Below are 14,646 nucleotides of genomic sequence, written 5' to 3'. Positions count from 1 at the left end.
CACACACGTACACAGACTCACACAAAGAAAATACACTTACATACACTCCACAAAGAACATAATTCACCTCCAGACAGGCCTTGTGCTTTTGTCAGAGGACGTCTTGGGTTAGGCCAGCACAGCAAAGTACAAGTAGTTCAACATTCCACTCTACTGCGAATTAGACTTCTTAAAACTTGTTCCCCCCACAAGTCAAGTTAAATAAATACAGAGTCTTACATTAAGACCGGTGCTCATTAAAATGTGCTGGTTTTCTGACCTGTGACAACTCCAATTGAGTCAATTACGGTAAGTCTCCCGCGCTGAGCCGGCCTCAGTAAGATTAAATGTTACTACGACTCATAGGAATTCTAGACAAATACAGAGGACTTTTTGTCATTTGGCTGCCCATCCCACACCTGCATTGCCTGTAGCTAAGCTAAAGATGAGAACTGTACAAAACTATAAGAACTATTTTTCATTTGAAATGTTTTAGTCATACGATGTAAAGGGGCCACACTCAAAAGAAAAATTAGAAACTTAAAAAAAAAAATCTTGCAAGAAAGACTACAGTTGCAATTTTATTCATTTGTCACAACACCCAATAAAATCTAAATGCAAAAGTCACTATTTCCCACAGAATTAGGGTAATTAAATATTTGTTAAAAACACCAGGTTCAGGAACAGACAGAAACATTGTTGTTCATTATTTGTGAAACTTATACATCTTTTACGGTTTACGGAGATTCTGCTTGTAGTACCAGTGTATTTAATTTAAAAAATATGACTATTTTTAAACCTGCCTTGAATTTTCACATAATTTCAGGAATAATAGTATGAAAAATTCTAGCAAAAATAAAATTTTACTCTCATAGTAGTTCGACTTTATTCAAGAATATATAAAATTTTTTCTACTCTGTCATAATATTCCTTAGTTTTTTCACAGTCTTGGTTTGACCTTTTTATATTTATATACAATTAAAAAAAACTATTTAAATATTTTTTCCAGTTACCCCAGCAGTGTTTTTTCATGTAGTATACAGTAATCCCTTGTTTATCGCAAGGGTTACATTCCAGACCACTCGTGCGACAGATGAATTTCAAGAAGTAGTGAACATTTACTGTATTTTATTATTTATGCATATTTAAAGCGTTATGCAGAATACCGATACTTATGTCCACTTGGGGTCACCATCCTCAGATTTTAAACGGTAGAATCTGTGACATTGATTGTGCGTGTTCCTTTAAAAGGCGTGCCTGCCTTATTGAGTGACAAAGTCAGCGAAGGATAATTTAGAGTTGGCTGGCTGTTCAAGGGGACATATTTCGTGAAACCTACTTTTTCGAATATTTGGGATATAATATTGTCTCTGTGGTGCCCCAGTAAACATAAAAAATGAATTCAAATCCTCCATGCATTCCTGAGTTCCACACATTTTGAAATCAGGTCATTCGAATTTCTCAAGCTTATCAACGTCACCAGCGAAGATCTCCGCCATAGCTTTCCCTCACATGTGGGTTTTCTCCATGGAGGCAACCAATCAGAAGAAAGGGGGCGGTCTTAGCCAAAAATGGACAAAGCGAGAGGGGATAAACAAGTGAAACAAGTGTGCACTCTCTTATAACTGGGATGATCAACCCGAAGGTTACGGGTTCGACCCTCGGCCTTTGTGATCATGTCCAGGTGTTCTTGAGCAAGATACTGAACCCCTAGTGTCTTCTGATGATGTGTCATCAGTAAGTGAATGAGACGACAGTGTTAAAGCGATTTAGGTACCTCAAAAGTAGAAAAGCGCAATACAAGTGAAAGCCCATTATCCTTTAAATGACAGTTTCAACGATTGTCGAAGTTCCTCTTTCAGGCTGCGGAGTTACTGGAGGATAAACTAAATGGTCGGTACAATGACAACCACTGTATGTAATAATGCTATTTAGGGCTACTTTACATCATCTGATAAAGGTATGCTGGTTCTAGCTGCTCCATAAACTCAGATTACTGTTATTGGCGAGTTAAAAGTGGGTTTGGTGCAAACACAATTAGACCAGATTGCTATAAATACCTCTCCTTGAGCCGTCACATTATCGTGGTGGAGGGGTTTGTGTGTCCCAATGATCCTAGGAGCTAAGTTGTCTGGGGCTTCACCCCCCTGGTAGGGTCACCCATGGCAAACAGGTCCGAGGTGAGGGACCACACAAAGCACGGCTCCAAAAACCCCTTTGACGAACAAAATATATGGATCTTAGTTTACCTTGCCCGGATGCGGGTCACCGGGTCCCCCTCTGGAGCCAGGCCTGGAGGTGGGACTCGAAGACGAGCGCCTGGTGGCCGGCCAGGCACAGCCCGAAAGGGTAACGTGGGTCCCCCTTCCCATGGGATCACCACCTGTGGGAGGGGCCATAGGGGTCGGGTGCAGTGTGAGCTGGGCAGTGGCCGAAGGCAGGGACCTTGGTGATCTGATCCCCGGCTACCGAAGCTGGCTCTCGGGACGTGGAATCAGAATCAGAATAATTTTTATTTGCCAAGTATGTCCAAAAAACACAAGGAATTTGTCTCCGGTAATTGGAGCCGCTCTAGTACGACAACAGACAGTCAATTGACAGAGAACACTTTTGAGACATAAAGACATTGAGAAAAACAGTCACTGAGCAATAAAGGGTTGCTAGTTATCTGATAATGCCGGTACATTTTTATTTATTAATTGTTTTGGACAATTGTGCAAAAAGATGCAGAGTCCCCTAGCACGTAGAGCAGTTCGAATGACTAATATTGCAAGAGTCGAGGGTGCCGAGACTTAAAGCGAGTAGTACGATAGTCTGGGACAATGTTGATTGTGCAAATGTTGCAGATACTCTTCAGTCAGTGTGGAAATGGAACAGATGCTACTCTGGCATGAGTGGCCAGTATTGGTCAACAACAGATATGCAAATAGTGCAGCGTGGTGAGACTACTACAGTGAGTGCACGAGTAATATATAATGGGCCCGACAGAAACGTGACAACAAACTCAAGACAAAAAGACAAAAAATTGCCAGCATGTTACATTGGAATGGTAGGTTAGGTGTTTAAGAAGTTGATTGCAAGAGGGAAGAAGCTGTTGGAATGTCTGCTAGTTCTAGTTTGCATTGATCGGTAGCGCCTACCTGAGGGAAGGAGCTGGAAGAGCTGGTGACCGAGATATGGAGGGTCCGAGAAGATTTTTCACGCTCTTGTTTTAGTTCTGGCAGTGTGCTATACTCAAGGTCCTTTTTTGTAGCAGCACCAAACCAGACTGTGATGGAAGAACACAGGACTGATTCGATGACCGGTGTGTAGAACTGTCTCAGCAGCTCCTGTGGCATTCCGTGCTTTCTCAGAAGCCGCAGGAAGTACATCCTCTGCTCGGCCTTTTTGAGGACGGAGTTGATGTTATGTGATGTACTTGAGGTGGTCCAGCATGAGATGTTCAAAGGACTTCATGACTACAGATGTCAAGGCGACAGGCCTGGAGTCATTTAGACCCGATATTGCAGGTTTCTTGGGGACTGGAATGCTGGTGGAGCGTTTGAAACAGGATGGTACTTCGCACAGTTCCAGAGATCTATTGAATGTCACCTCTCTGCTAGGGAAGGAGCCCGAGCTGGTGTGTGAGTTTCAGAAGTTCAGACTAGATATAGTCGGGCTCGCCTCCACACACGGCTTGGGCTCTGGTACCAGTCCTCCTGAGAGGGGTTGGACTCTTTTCCACTCTGGAGTTGCCCACGGTGAGAGGCGCCGAGCAGGTGTGGGTATACTTATTCCCTCCCAGCTTGGTGCCTGTACGTTGGAATTCACCCCGGTGGACGAGAGGGTAGCCTCCCTCCGCCTTCGCGTGGGGGCACGGGTCCTGACTGTTATTTCTCCCGATGCGCCAAACAGCAGTTCAGAGTACCCACCCTTTTTGGAGTCCTCATAGGGGGTGCTGGAGAGCGCTCCCGCTGGGGACTCAATCGTTCTGCTGGGGGACTTCAATGCTCACGTGGGCAATGACAGTGAGACCTGGAAGGGCGTGGTTGGGAGGAGCGGCCCCCCCCGATCAGGACCCGAGCGGTGTTCTGTAATTGGACCTCTGTGCTCATCACGGTTTGTCCATACCGAACACCATGTTCAAGCATAAGGGTGTCCACACGTGCACCTGGCACCAGGACACGCTAGGTCGCCGTTCGATGATCGACTTTGTGGTAGTGTCATCGGACTTGCGGCCGCATGTCTTGGATACTCTGGTGAAGAGAGGGGCGGAACTGTCAACCGATCACCACCTGGTGGTGAGTTGGCTCCGATGGTAGGGGAAGATGCCGGTCTGACGTGGCAGGCCCAAATGTATTGTGAGGGTCTGCTGGGAACGTCTCGCAGAATCCCCTGTCAGAACGAATTTCTGAGGCAGCTGATGGCTACCGGCTGGCCAAGCGGAATGCGGCTTTGGTGGTCGCTGAGGCAAAAACCTGGGCGTGGGAGGAGTTCGGTGAGGCCATGGAGAACAACTTCCGGACGGCTTCGATGAAATTCTGGTCCGCCATCCGGCGTCTCAGGAGAGGGAAGAAGCGCACCATCAACACTGTGTATAGTGGATGGCGCGCTGCTCACCTCGACTCGGGACGTTGTGAATCGGTGGGGAGAATACTTCGAAGACCTCCTCAATTCCACCGACACGCCTTCCCATGAGGAAGCAGAGTCTGGGGTATCCGAGGCGGGCTCTCCTATCTCTGGGGTTGAGGTCACCAAGGTGGTTAAAAGGTTCCTCGGTTGCAAGGCCCCGGGGGTGGATGAGATTCACCCGGAGTTCCTCAAGGCTGTGGATGTTGTAGGGCTGTCCTGGTTGACACGCCTCATCGTGTGGAGATTGGGGACAGTGCCGCTGCCTTGGCAGACTAGGGTGTTGGTCCCCCTTTTTAAGAAGGGGGACCGCAGGGTGTTTTCCAACTACAGGGGGATCACACTCCTCAGCCTCCCTGGTAAGGTCTATTCAGGCGTGCTGGAGAGGATGGTCCATCGGGAAGTTGAAACTCAGATCCTGGCCGTGGAACAGTGGGCCAGCTCTTCACCCTCGGCAGGGTGCATGGGAGTTCGCCCAACCAGTCTGCATGTGTTTTGTGGACTTGGAGAAGGCGTTCGACAGTGTCCCTCGTGGAGTCCTGTGTGGGGTGCTTCGGGAGTATGGGGTACCGAACCACCTGATAAGGGCTGTTCGGTCCCGGGTACGGATTGCCCGCAGTCAGTTGGACTCGTTTCCAGTGAGGATTGGACTCCGCCAAGGCTGTCCTTTGTCACCGATTCTGTTCATAACTTTTATGGACAGAATTTCGAGGCACAGCCGAGGCGCAGAGGGGGTCCGGTTTGGTGGCCTCAGTATATTGCATCTCTGCTTTTTACAGATGATGTGGTTTTGTTGGCTCCATCAGGGCGTGATCTCCAACTCTCACTGGAGCGGTTCGCAGCAGACTGTGAAGCGGCCGGGAGGAGAATCAGCACCTCTAAATCTGAGACCATGGTCCTTAGTCAGAAAAGGGTGGAGTGCCCTCTCCAGGTCGGAGATGAGATCCTGCCCCAAGTGGAGGAGTTCAAGTATCTTGGGGTCTTGTTCACGCGGATCGGTGCAGCATCTGCATTGATGCGGACTTTGTATCGGTCTGTTGTGGTGAAGAAGGAGCTAAGTCATAAGGCGAAGCTCTCAATTTACCGGTTAATCTATGTTCCTACCCTCACATATGGTCACGAGCTGTGGGTCGTGACCGAAAGAACAAGATCCCGCATACAAGCGGCCGAAATGACTTTCCTCCGCGGGGTGTCCGGGCTCTCCCTTAGAGATGAGGTGAGAAGCTCGGTTATCGGGGCTCAGAGTAGATCCGCTGCTCCTCCGCATTGCGAAGAGCCAGATGAGGTGGCTCGGGCATCTGTTTAGGATGCCTCCTGGACGCCTCCCTGGTGAGGTGTTCCGGGCACGTCCCACCGGGAGGAGACCCCGGGGACGACCCAGGATACGCTGGAGAAACTACGTCTCTCGGCTTGCCTGGGAACGCCTTGGGATCCCCTCGGAAGAGCTTGAGGAAATGGCTGGGGAGAGGGAAGTCTGGGCTTCCCTGCTGAGGCTGCTGCCCCCGCGACCCGACCTCGGATAAGCAGAAGACAATGGATAGATGCTATAAATCAATAAAATATACTCATAAATGATGTCACATTTCAATACAGCACAGCACATTACATACAGCACTGATACTTCTTTAATGTGTTTATACTTGTCCTAGTATAGTTGTCATTCTTTTAACAAATGATTCAGGTAAAGACGCTGTACTTTTGGGGAAAGCCTTTCATGGGCTAAAATATTGTCAGTTGAAAAATGGAAATGCAAATGGGATGAAAAGAAAAGGGGAAAAGCTCATATGGAGAAATCTCACAGCCGTATTAATGCCACCAATCTTTTTTCTCATTAAAACGTCATACAGTATAGCTTTGTGTGTACTTTCAGTCCTTGCATAATGAGGTCAAAGAGAAAACAAATACATCTGCAGTCCTATGCTTTCCTCGCTGCAAAATGCTTTTGTTTTCATTTAATGTTGATGCAAACAAATCACTGGAAACCATTTGTCCTCCTCTTTGCTTTTAGGTGACCATTTATCTGCAGGAAAGCCAGGCACCCCAGGCAAGGAATTCAGCACATACTGTAAAACAATATAAAACACTACTGTACAGTGGAACCTTGAAGGTCTAATGCAATCCATTCCTAGACATTGCTCCTTTGTTTGGATTTTTGAAAAACATTTCCCAGGTGTGAATGTGACTGAATGTTTTTTTTTTGTCTATGTGTCAAATTGACTGGTGACCAGTACCGGTTGTAGACAGAAGACAGTTAATATGATGTACATTGTATGAATTTTTTAAAATCATGTATCATATTGCTTGAGGTTTTGTGTGGTGTCATGTATGACAGCGTTTCTCTGAATCCTTCTTTTGCGACTCTAAAGGTATATTATTCCATTTTGGGAGATTCCAAAGAATAGGAGAATAGTTTTTGTCAGTGCTAATTTTGCGTAATAAATATTTTTCTTTTTGTCAGTGTATTTTATTTTCATCTCAACTTTCTGTTCTCCCGTGTCATTTTACCCTGCAATGACCACTCTCACCAGTGGATGGCAGCATTACTACACAGCAATATAAAACAAGCTCTTCAGAAGGCATTTCTGTCGGTCAGCCTTGCTATCGACAGCTTGACTCGCTTATTTTTCTTGTTTGCTTTAACATGGACTTCCTGCCACCAGTAGATGTACAAATGGTTTTTATAAAAATATAAAATTGACTAAACCAGCACGATGCAAAGTGAGCAACCAGTTTGAAGCTTGAATGACTCACAATAATGCTGTGAAATGACACACACGCACACACAAACACACGTGAACACACACATGAGCTGTATTATCAAAGTTAAGGTGGTTAAGTACTCATAAGAGTAGGGCGGGAGTTTCCAAGTGGAACAAATACAGTGTGGAATACCATGATGGCAGATTAGGAACAAATCTGTGATGAGAGAATAATAAAAAATAAATGGCAAGCTGCTGCAGTGCATGTGTCAACAGCATGTGTGTCATGAATCCCCCCCCCGCCAAAAGAATTAATAACAAATAAAAATTCCAACAAATTATGACTTCTCTAACAGCTGAGCTGACCTAATGATGGAAGATTCTAAAATATTCTAAAATCGACAATTTAAACCTACTGTTTAAACCTACCGGAACAAAAGTGTTTTCCCATTAATTTGGCAGTGAAAATATTAAATGCCACCTGCTGTGAAAAACTGTAACGGACCACTTTGGGGTGACAAGCATTTTGCATTTGCCACTGCCGCAGCTGCCCGTTGGCTCAGTGGGCTAATAAGTCTCCATGTCGCGTTTGCAGCATTGTAATCTCGTTAGTGTGATCCGCCCCACATACCACCGGGAATCATGGATCAATAACTGGCTTATGGCTCCTGTAGGGTGCGAATGCATTACACACAGATCCCTCGCGGACATCTTTTGTGGTAACCGGAGGGTGACGATGATGTCTAGCATCATGCAACCTCAAATCAAATAATGACATGTTCAAAATGAATTTATATCTCTTTACCATTTTGCCTCCATTGTCTCATCAACAAAGTTCCCCCTCCTTTCTCCTGGATTCTTAGTGCTTCTACAGTATTTTTCCATTTCTCCCTCTTTCTTACAAGCCACAATATTAGGTACACCTGCACAGCTAATACAAGAGTATCAAAATGTTGCCTTTACAAATGCTGTAATGCTAATGATTGACACTGTCAGAGGTATTAATTTAACAATATCTTTATTATTGTAATTGCACTACACTGCATTACACTGAGATTGTTTCCTATACAGTCGTCTGTCACCATATCCCATATGTAATTTTATATTGCACATTTGTTGCTAGGATTTTGTGCTGATATTTTTTTCACACAGAATGTTAGTGCAAACTCATGTAGCGACGAGCACGATCCAGGAGGAAAGTGCGTAAAACACAGAGAATGGTCGAAGTTTGGGATCATTTCACACATATAAAAAGAAGATAAAGTAGAATGTGTCTACTGTAGGGCTGGGTGAAAAAATAATTAAATAACTCTGCTAAATGGACTTCAAAAATAGGTTGATGCAATATTTCTGCCTCCAAGCTTCACTGGGACAAAAAAAATAAATAAAAAAAAGACAAAGTTCTGCCCAACACAGCACACAAAACATTAAACAAAACAACAACCTTGATTCATTGGTTGACAGAGTATTAACTTCACATGTTCAGGACAATAAATTGCATCAAAATGACATATTTTTTAAAACCATCACTGACAAAGTAGTAGTTCATGGTAAAGGTCTAATATATGACAAAGCTCTTGTACATCAAACGGCTCATCAAATAGTGCAAGTGTACCTAATTTTGTGGCTGTCTAGTCTTGCTTTTACTCCCGTCTTCCAGTTGTCTTTATCATCATCACCTCCTCCTGCCTTCACCCCTTCCTTTCTAAAGGCCTCCTGCCGTCCGTCTTCCACTCTTCCTTCACATGGGAAGCGTCTTTCCTTTTATCCCTCTTCCCACTCTCTCCTGTCATGTTTCCCCATGTTCTTCTTTCCACGCTGTCTCTTTGTATACATCCCCCCCCTTCTTCCCTCGTTACTTCCAGCTATTCTACAGTATAGACCCCATTAGCTTACTATTCCCTTTTTCACCTCCTACTTTTCTCATCTGCTCTCGCTCCATCATTTCAGCTGCTGATGCTTTAGCTTGCTCTCATTTCTTGACTAGTCTTTGTCTCTCTCACTCTCTGAATCATTGTACTTTTATTACAATAATGCAGAATTCACACTATTGGACCTTTGTGAGATGTCAGCGAACACCCGATGTGAGATAACTGTGACATTGTCAATCAAAGTTGAGAGTGGTTTGGTTTGTTGACACCCTGCTGGAAAGTGTCTATATAAATATCCTTCAGAGAAATGCATAAGCTTTTCAGTCCACTAGCCAAAATATGCCAAGCAAAACACCATCATCAGGCATTACGTCACATGAGACGTCTTCAGATATCGTGAGACTTGAATTTAGTGAGCATCTAAAAGATAAATGCTGGCAAATAGGAAACGTTGATACCTTAGAACCAGAAACTCAACTTACTGAAACACAGAAAAGGGTATTGCTTCTCAAAACAATACAAGCAATACAATTAAATAAATACCAATTAGATACATACATGAATAATTAAACTGATCAAATGCTGATGCAAATTCAAGTATTAATCCCAACACATGGGAATGATATTGCACTGGTGACTAAGTTTACTTTTAGTTTTATTTTACACTGTTTAACTTCGCTTTTTTTGTTAACTGTGACTTTTCCTGCACAGTTATTATAATATCATGAAGGATTTATGATGGCAACAGTTTGTGTACGGAACAAGTGAATTCACTTAACATTATTTCCGATGGGATTTGGATGGATTTTGGAATTTGAACAACTTGGAAGTCAGCCAGCATCAACGAACGGGTTACGTTTGACTTTGGGGCTTCCACTCTACTTGCACTTACTACTTATTTATACATATTTTGCACCTTTTTGGGCTTTGGTACGAAAGTTAAATTTTTAGTCCAATAATATCCCAGCTATCTGGAGACCAGATAGCTGGGATAGGCTCCAGCACGCCTGCGACCCTAGTGAGGATAAGCGGAACGGAACATGAATGAATGGTTTGAAAATTATTTATTTACTAAAAGTAATGTATTTTTGTCAAACGCTTTTATCTCTACTCAGCTTTTTAAAAAATGAATAGAAATGCTATTAATCCGTCCCTCTATCAAATTGTACTTGAATTGAAATCAATCATGTAGTAGTTACATAAATAGAATATACAAAATTAAACAGTTTGTGCATCATGATTAATTGATTGCAGCTCCTTTTGGTGTGCATGACTTAGCCATCGCGGGGCAGTATAATATATTCGTGCAGACACAAACGAAGAAGAGTTTCACAACTACTGTAAGTGACTCAGTAAGCTGCAGGAATATTAATAATTTTTCGCAGCGGATAAAGAATAGATGTATTGTTATATTGGCTGTCTACGTGTGTTGCTGCACCATTTATGAACAAATATATGTTGCTTAAAGCGTTAGAACACCACCACATACTGTAGAGGTTATTTGTTAGCCCGTCTATGGCTTTTCCCGTTATATGTTAGCATTGAGCTAGCAGACAACATCTCTTGGTTTTATGTTTAGTTTGATTAGTAAACTTCAACCGGGAGTGGCATTGAATAGCTTGAAGCTTCTTTTTTGATAATGTATTTGCTATCTGCCAAACTGCTGCTCATTGTGAAGTGAGTTGAGGCCACTGCCACTATACAAACCTTGTATCTAAAATTTTTACTTGCAAGTCAAACCAAGAAATCCTTTGTTTCCATTGTTAAAAGTAGTGAAGGGTATCAAAATAACTGGTCTGCACTGTATCACTTTGTCACCCAAATGTAGGGCTGCTGACTGCAGTAGTGCACTATGTAAAAAAAACATTATGGAGCCAAAAAGATGCACACTTCTATTTTCCTCTCTGAAGACTGAAGCAATGCGCTTGCTTGTTAATCGTTCTGCTTTGGCTTCCACATCACTGACAGAACCGAAACAATGGCTAACAATCATGCTGTTATTGTGTTTGTGCTGGTTGAGATGATGACGTTACTCCCTTTCCACCAAAGTGTTATATTTACTGCGTCATGAGCACAGCCATCATTAACATACATAGTGTAGCTTCACTGTCTATTATTTCATATATGGTTAAAAATGTGCAACTTTACATCCAATGAAAATGTGTTTTAGAAAGTCATATTTCTAGCGAATCTCTCCATTTGGTGGCAGACACTGGCTTATAAAACACACACATCCGCATCATACACACCTTCTGCATTAGCTTTGTTTTGTAGTGAGGACACACAACACATTGGAATGCTTTGTTTTAGTGAACCTAGTGTTGATGATGTTGGGTTATGAATGTACTTTTTTGAGCAGATGACATCAGAGCGCATTTATGGGAGAATTTTATTGTACCGTGCTTGTGCGTGATGACTCTTCTTTGACCTTTCCTGCACACACATTGCGCTGCAGTCACCTCACAATACAACACTGCATTACAGCAACTTTTCTGACTTTGTCGTGTGTTTCCATTCCTTCTGTTCATTTATATCGTGATTGGTGGTTATCCTTAATAATGGTTGGAACTAACCATATTCGACCCATCGAGCCGTAGGTTTCAAAATTTCAAATGTGCTTATCCATCCATCCATTTCTGTACACATTATCCTCATTAGGGTCAGGGGTGAGCTGGAGTGAATCCGAGCTTAATTGTGATGGATGTTCAAGGTGAGGGATGACAAGCAATCGCCAACAATGGGCCTGGCATGCGTATTACAGAATTTTCTGTCATCTGTAACAGAAACTTCAAAATTAAGTTGTTGCAGTTTTTATTACAAAATAAAGTGTAAAGGTGTTATGTTTCAAATCTTAATACATGTTTAAGACCCCACACATACCCAAGAAAAAAAAAATCCCCATGTGTGTTCTTACTGATTTTATAGTGTGCGGTGTCCTTGAGATGACCAACACAGCATACTACACATGCAACAATGTCTGTGATAGTACCAAGACTGGCCTGTGAGAGGCAGCATCATGCCACGGACCTCCGGAAAATACAAAGAAGAAGAAATACTCAACACTTCTGGTTGCCTCTCTCTTCGTGCGGGGCAACAGCGACAGCTACATGTTTCTTCCTAATTGGCTGTTGTTTTGTTTCAAGTCATAATAACGTCGTCCACATCTTAAAAATAGGTCTCCTTCATAAACTTAGCATAGAGGAAAAAAAATCACACAGAGACAGTTCGGGTGAGTTGGGAGGTACGGCAGAGCGACAATGTTCTTCTGTGCCAGGAACCGTGAGATGCTCAGGGCATTGTGAGCAGCCTTGAGTTGTCCTGCAATCACTCTCACCTCTTTGTGCACTGAGCGAAGCAATCACTGCAGGATCTTTGTAGATGTGTTGGTTGATCATCTGGCCCATACTTAAGGCAGGGGGATACTCATAGATTATAGTTTGGCGTTGTAATATCACTTTTCTGACACTAGTCCTGGAACATTTCTGACACACCTGCATGACTGCATAAGGCCTACTTTTATTCAATTGTATCCCAATAAATTGTGTTAAAGGTCTCTCTCCTCCTTCCCCTTCCCTCTGTCTCCTCTCTCTCTCTCTCTCTCTCTCTCTCTCTCTCTCTCTCTCTCTCTCTCTCTCGCCCTCTCTGTCTTGCCTCTCAGTCGTTGCTGCTTAGTGTGCTGTGAGGACCTCGCGAGCATCGTATCTCTCCTCCGTTCTCCTCTCCTCACCTTCACTGAGCCGCTCCATCCCTCCTCCTCCTCTGCTATGACATCTCACACCAGCTGCACGCTGCCTCCGCCAGCCCGATGCCGCTCCTCCAACATGGACATGTGCGCCTGGAATAGCCGCGATTGATCCTCGGGTGACGTTATATTTTTGTTTTGTTTTTTGTTTTGCTTTTTGAAGAGATATAACAACACAAGAAGAAAAGGAGGAGGGGGGCGGCTGTCATCTTTTAACCCCCTCCGCTCCCTTCAGCCAAGCAAGAGCGGCAAGGTAGGGGGGAAGGCTTGCAGCCAGCTTGGATTTATTGAACGGCAACATGAGGGATTTGGAAATGCCGATGATGGTGATGAAGCGGAGGAGGCTGATGGTGAAGAAAATGGCCCGACTAAGACGCGACCTCTCGCTTCTCCTCCTGACGGGGCTCCTCGTCGGGGATTTCTCATCCTCTGGGGGTGAGTTCTTAAGTCTCTGTGTGTGCGCTTAAATAATCGGATGGCGCAAGTAAATGCGAGATCGTGCCATGCCTAACTTGCGTGCGTGTGCGTGTTCTGCATAGCGAGTTTCCCCCTTAAAAGAACGACGCGTTCATGCTTAGAAATGTGTATGAATGTGTATGTGTGTGTGTGTGTGTTCGTGTGTGCGCAGTGCTCAACTTGGAAGTGTGCATGCACGTTCATTTTTTAGGAGCACATTCTCCCTGATTGCAGCAAAGTAGTTCAAAAATGAATCATTAAAGACTTCACCCTTCACTTCGTGGCGTTACCCCAAATGTGCACTTCACCTCTGGGGGTGCGGTGGGGGGGATCTGACTTTAAAATCGCATACAGTCAAACTTGCAAGGGGAAGTTGCTTCTCATGTTCCTGGAGTTTGTCTCCGTTGCTGCGGAGATGCCCTGAGAGGGGATGTCCGCGGGCCTGCAGTGATGCTGCTGTTTGTAGTGCTTGTAGGAAGTTGGTGACCAACGTGGATGCAGCTCGGTGTGAGGAAAGTGTTAACATTCTCCTTTTGGTGCAGGGAGCTGACTTTTGTTCGTCAATGGCTTCTCTGTCTTGTGCCTCGTGAGCGCCATGCCTTTCCTCATGCCTGTCACTGTCAGACCTCTCTACCACGCATGCACCAACCTGTCACAAAAGGGGGCTTCTATTGGAGCAGTGATTTTATGCATATAAGTGTATTGAACCCGAGTTTGTGTGTGTTATTTTTAACTCCATTTGCCCTGACAGGCATGCACTTTGGAAGTGAAATGGTTTCAATAGACTGCGCCTGTGGGTGCAATATTTGTTGGAATGCAAGATTTACAAAGAAAAATCATATAGTAATAGCAGTAAAAGTATCATAGTGGTTTGGCTGGCAAACCCTCCATTACTCTTTTCAGAGTGACGTTTGCATTATGCCACTGACAGGATGGGTTGTTCCCGGTGGCGAGCCGTGCATTTTGTACCTGTGCCTTCATTGGGATTTTAATCCACCTCTTAATTCCACCACTATAGAAAACATCAATACTATACAGACGCGCAATATAACAGCGTGCAACTGTGCCATGTACTGTATATCATCTGGAACAGTTCAAAGTCAACATTGATCTAATCTGACAAAAAATAAGAACTGTAAATAAAATACATTGTCATCACCAGAGATGCAGATTATTTAATGTATTAATGCGTGCAGATTGCTATAGATGTGTTTTGCTCGGCAAAGTTGGCTGTAACAGAATTTCCCTAACAAACAAATCAGAGGACTGAAAATGCGTCACCAATGTTCTG

At 44.0% G+C, this 14,646-nt stretch overlaps 1 protein-coding gene across 2 annotated transcripts in view; it reads left to right on the top strand.

Moving 5' to 3' along the window:
* LOC133396537 (CUB and sushi domain-containing protein 1-like) overlaps positions 1-14,646 on the top strand; it is a 620,476-nt gene that overhangs the window by 51,262 nt on the left and 554,568 nt on the right. For both annotated transcript variants that reach the window (XM_061666524.1, XM_061666517.1), the window contains exon 2: positions 12,816-13,334. In XM_061666524.1, coding sequence (XP_061522508.1) covers positions 13,199-13,334 — 136 coding nt within the window. In that variant the 5' untranslated portion in view covers positions 12,816-13,198. The remainder of the gene's footprint in view (positions 1-12,815; positions 13,335-14,646) is intronic.

The sequence above is a fragment of the Phycodurus eques genome, chromosome 2 (assembly GCF_024500275.1).
Source record: "Phycodurus eques isolate BA_2022a chromosome 2, UOR_Pequ_1.1, whole genome shotgun sequence".
Classification (NCBI taxonomy): Eukaryota; Metazoa; Chordata; class Actinopteri; order Syngnathiformes; family Syngnathidae; genus Phycodurus; species Phycodurus eques.
The sequence above is the reverse complement of the archived record's forward strand: the minus strand, read 5'-3'. Positions and strand labels throughout refer to the sequence as shown.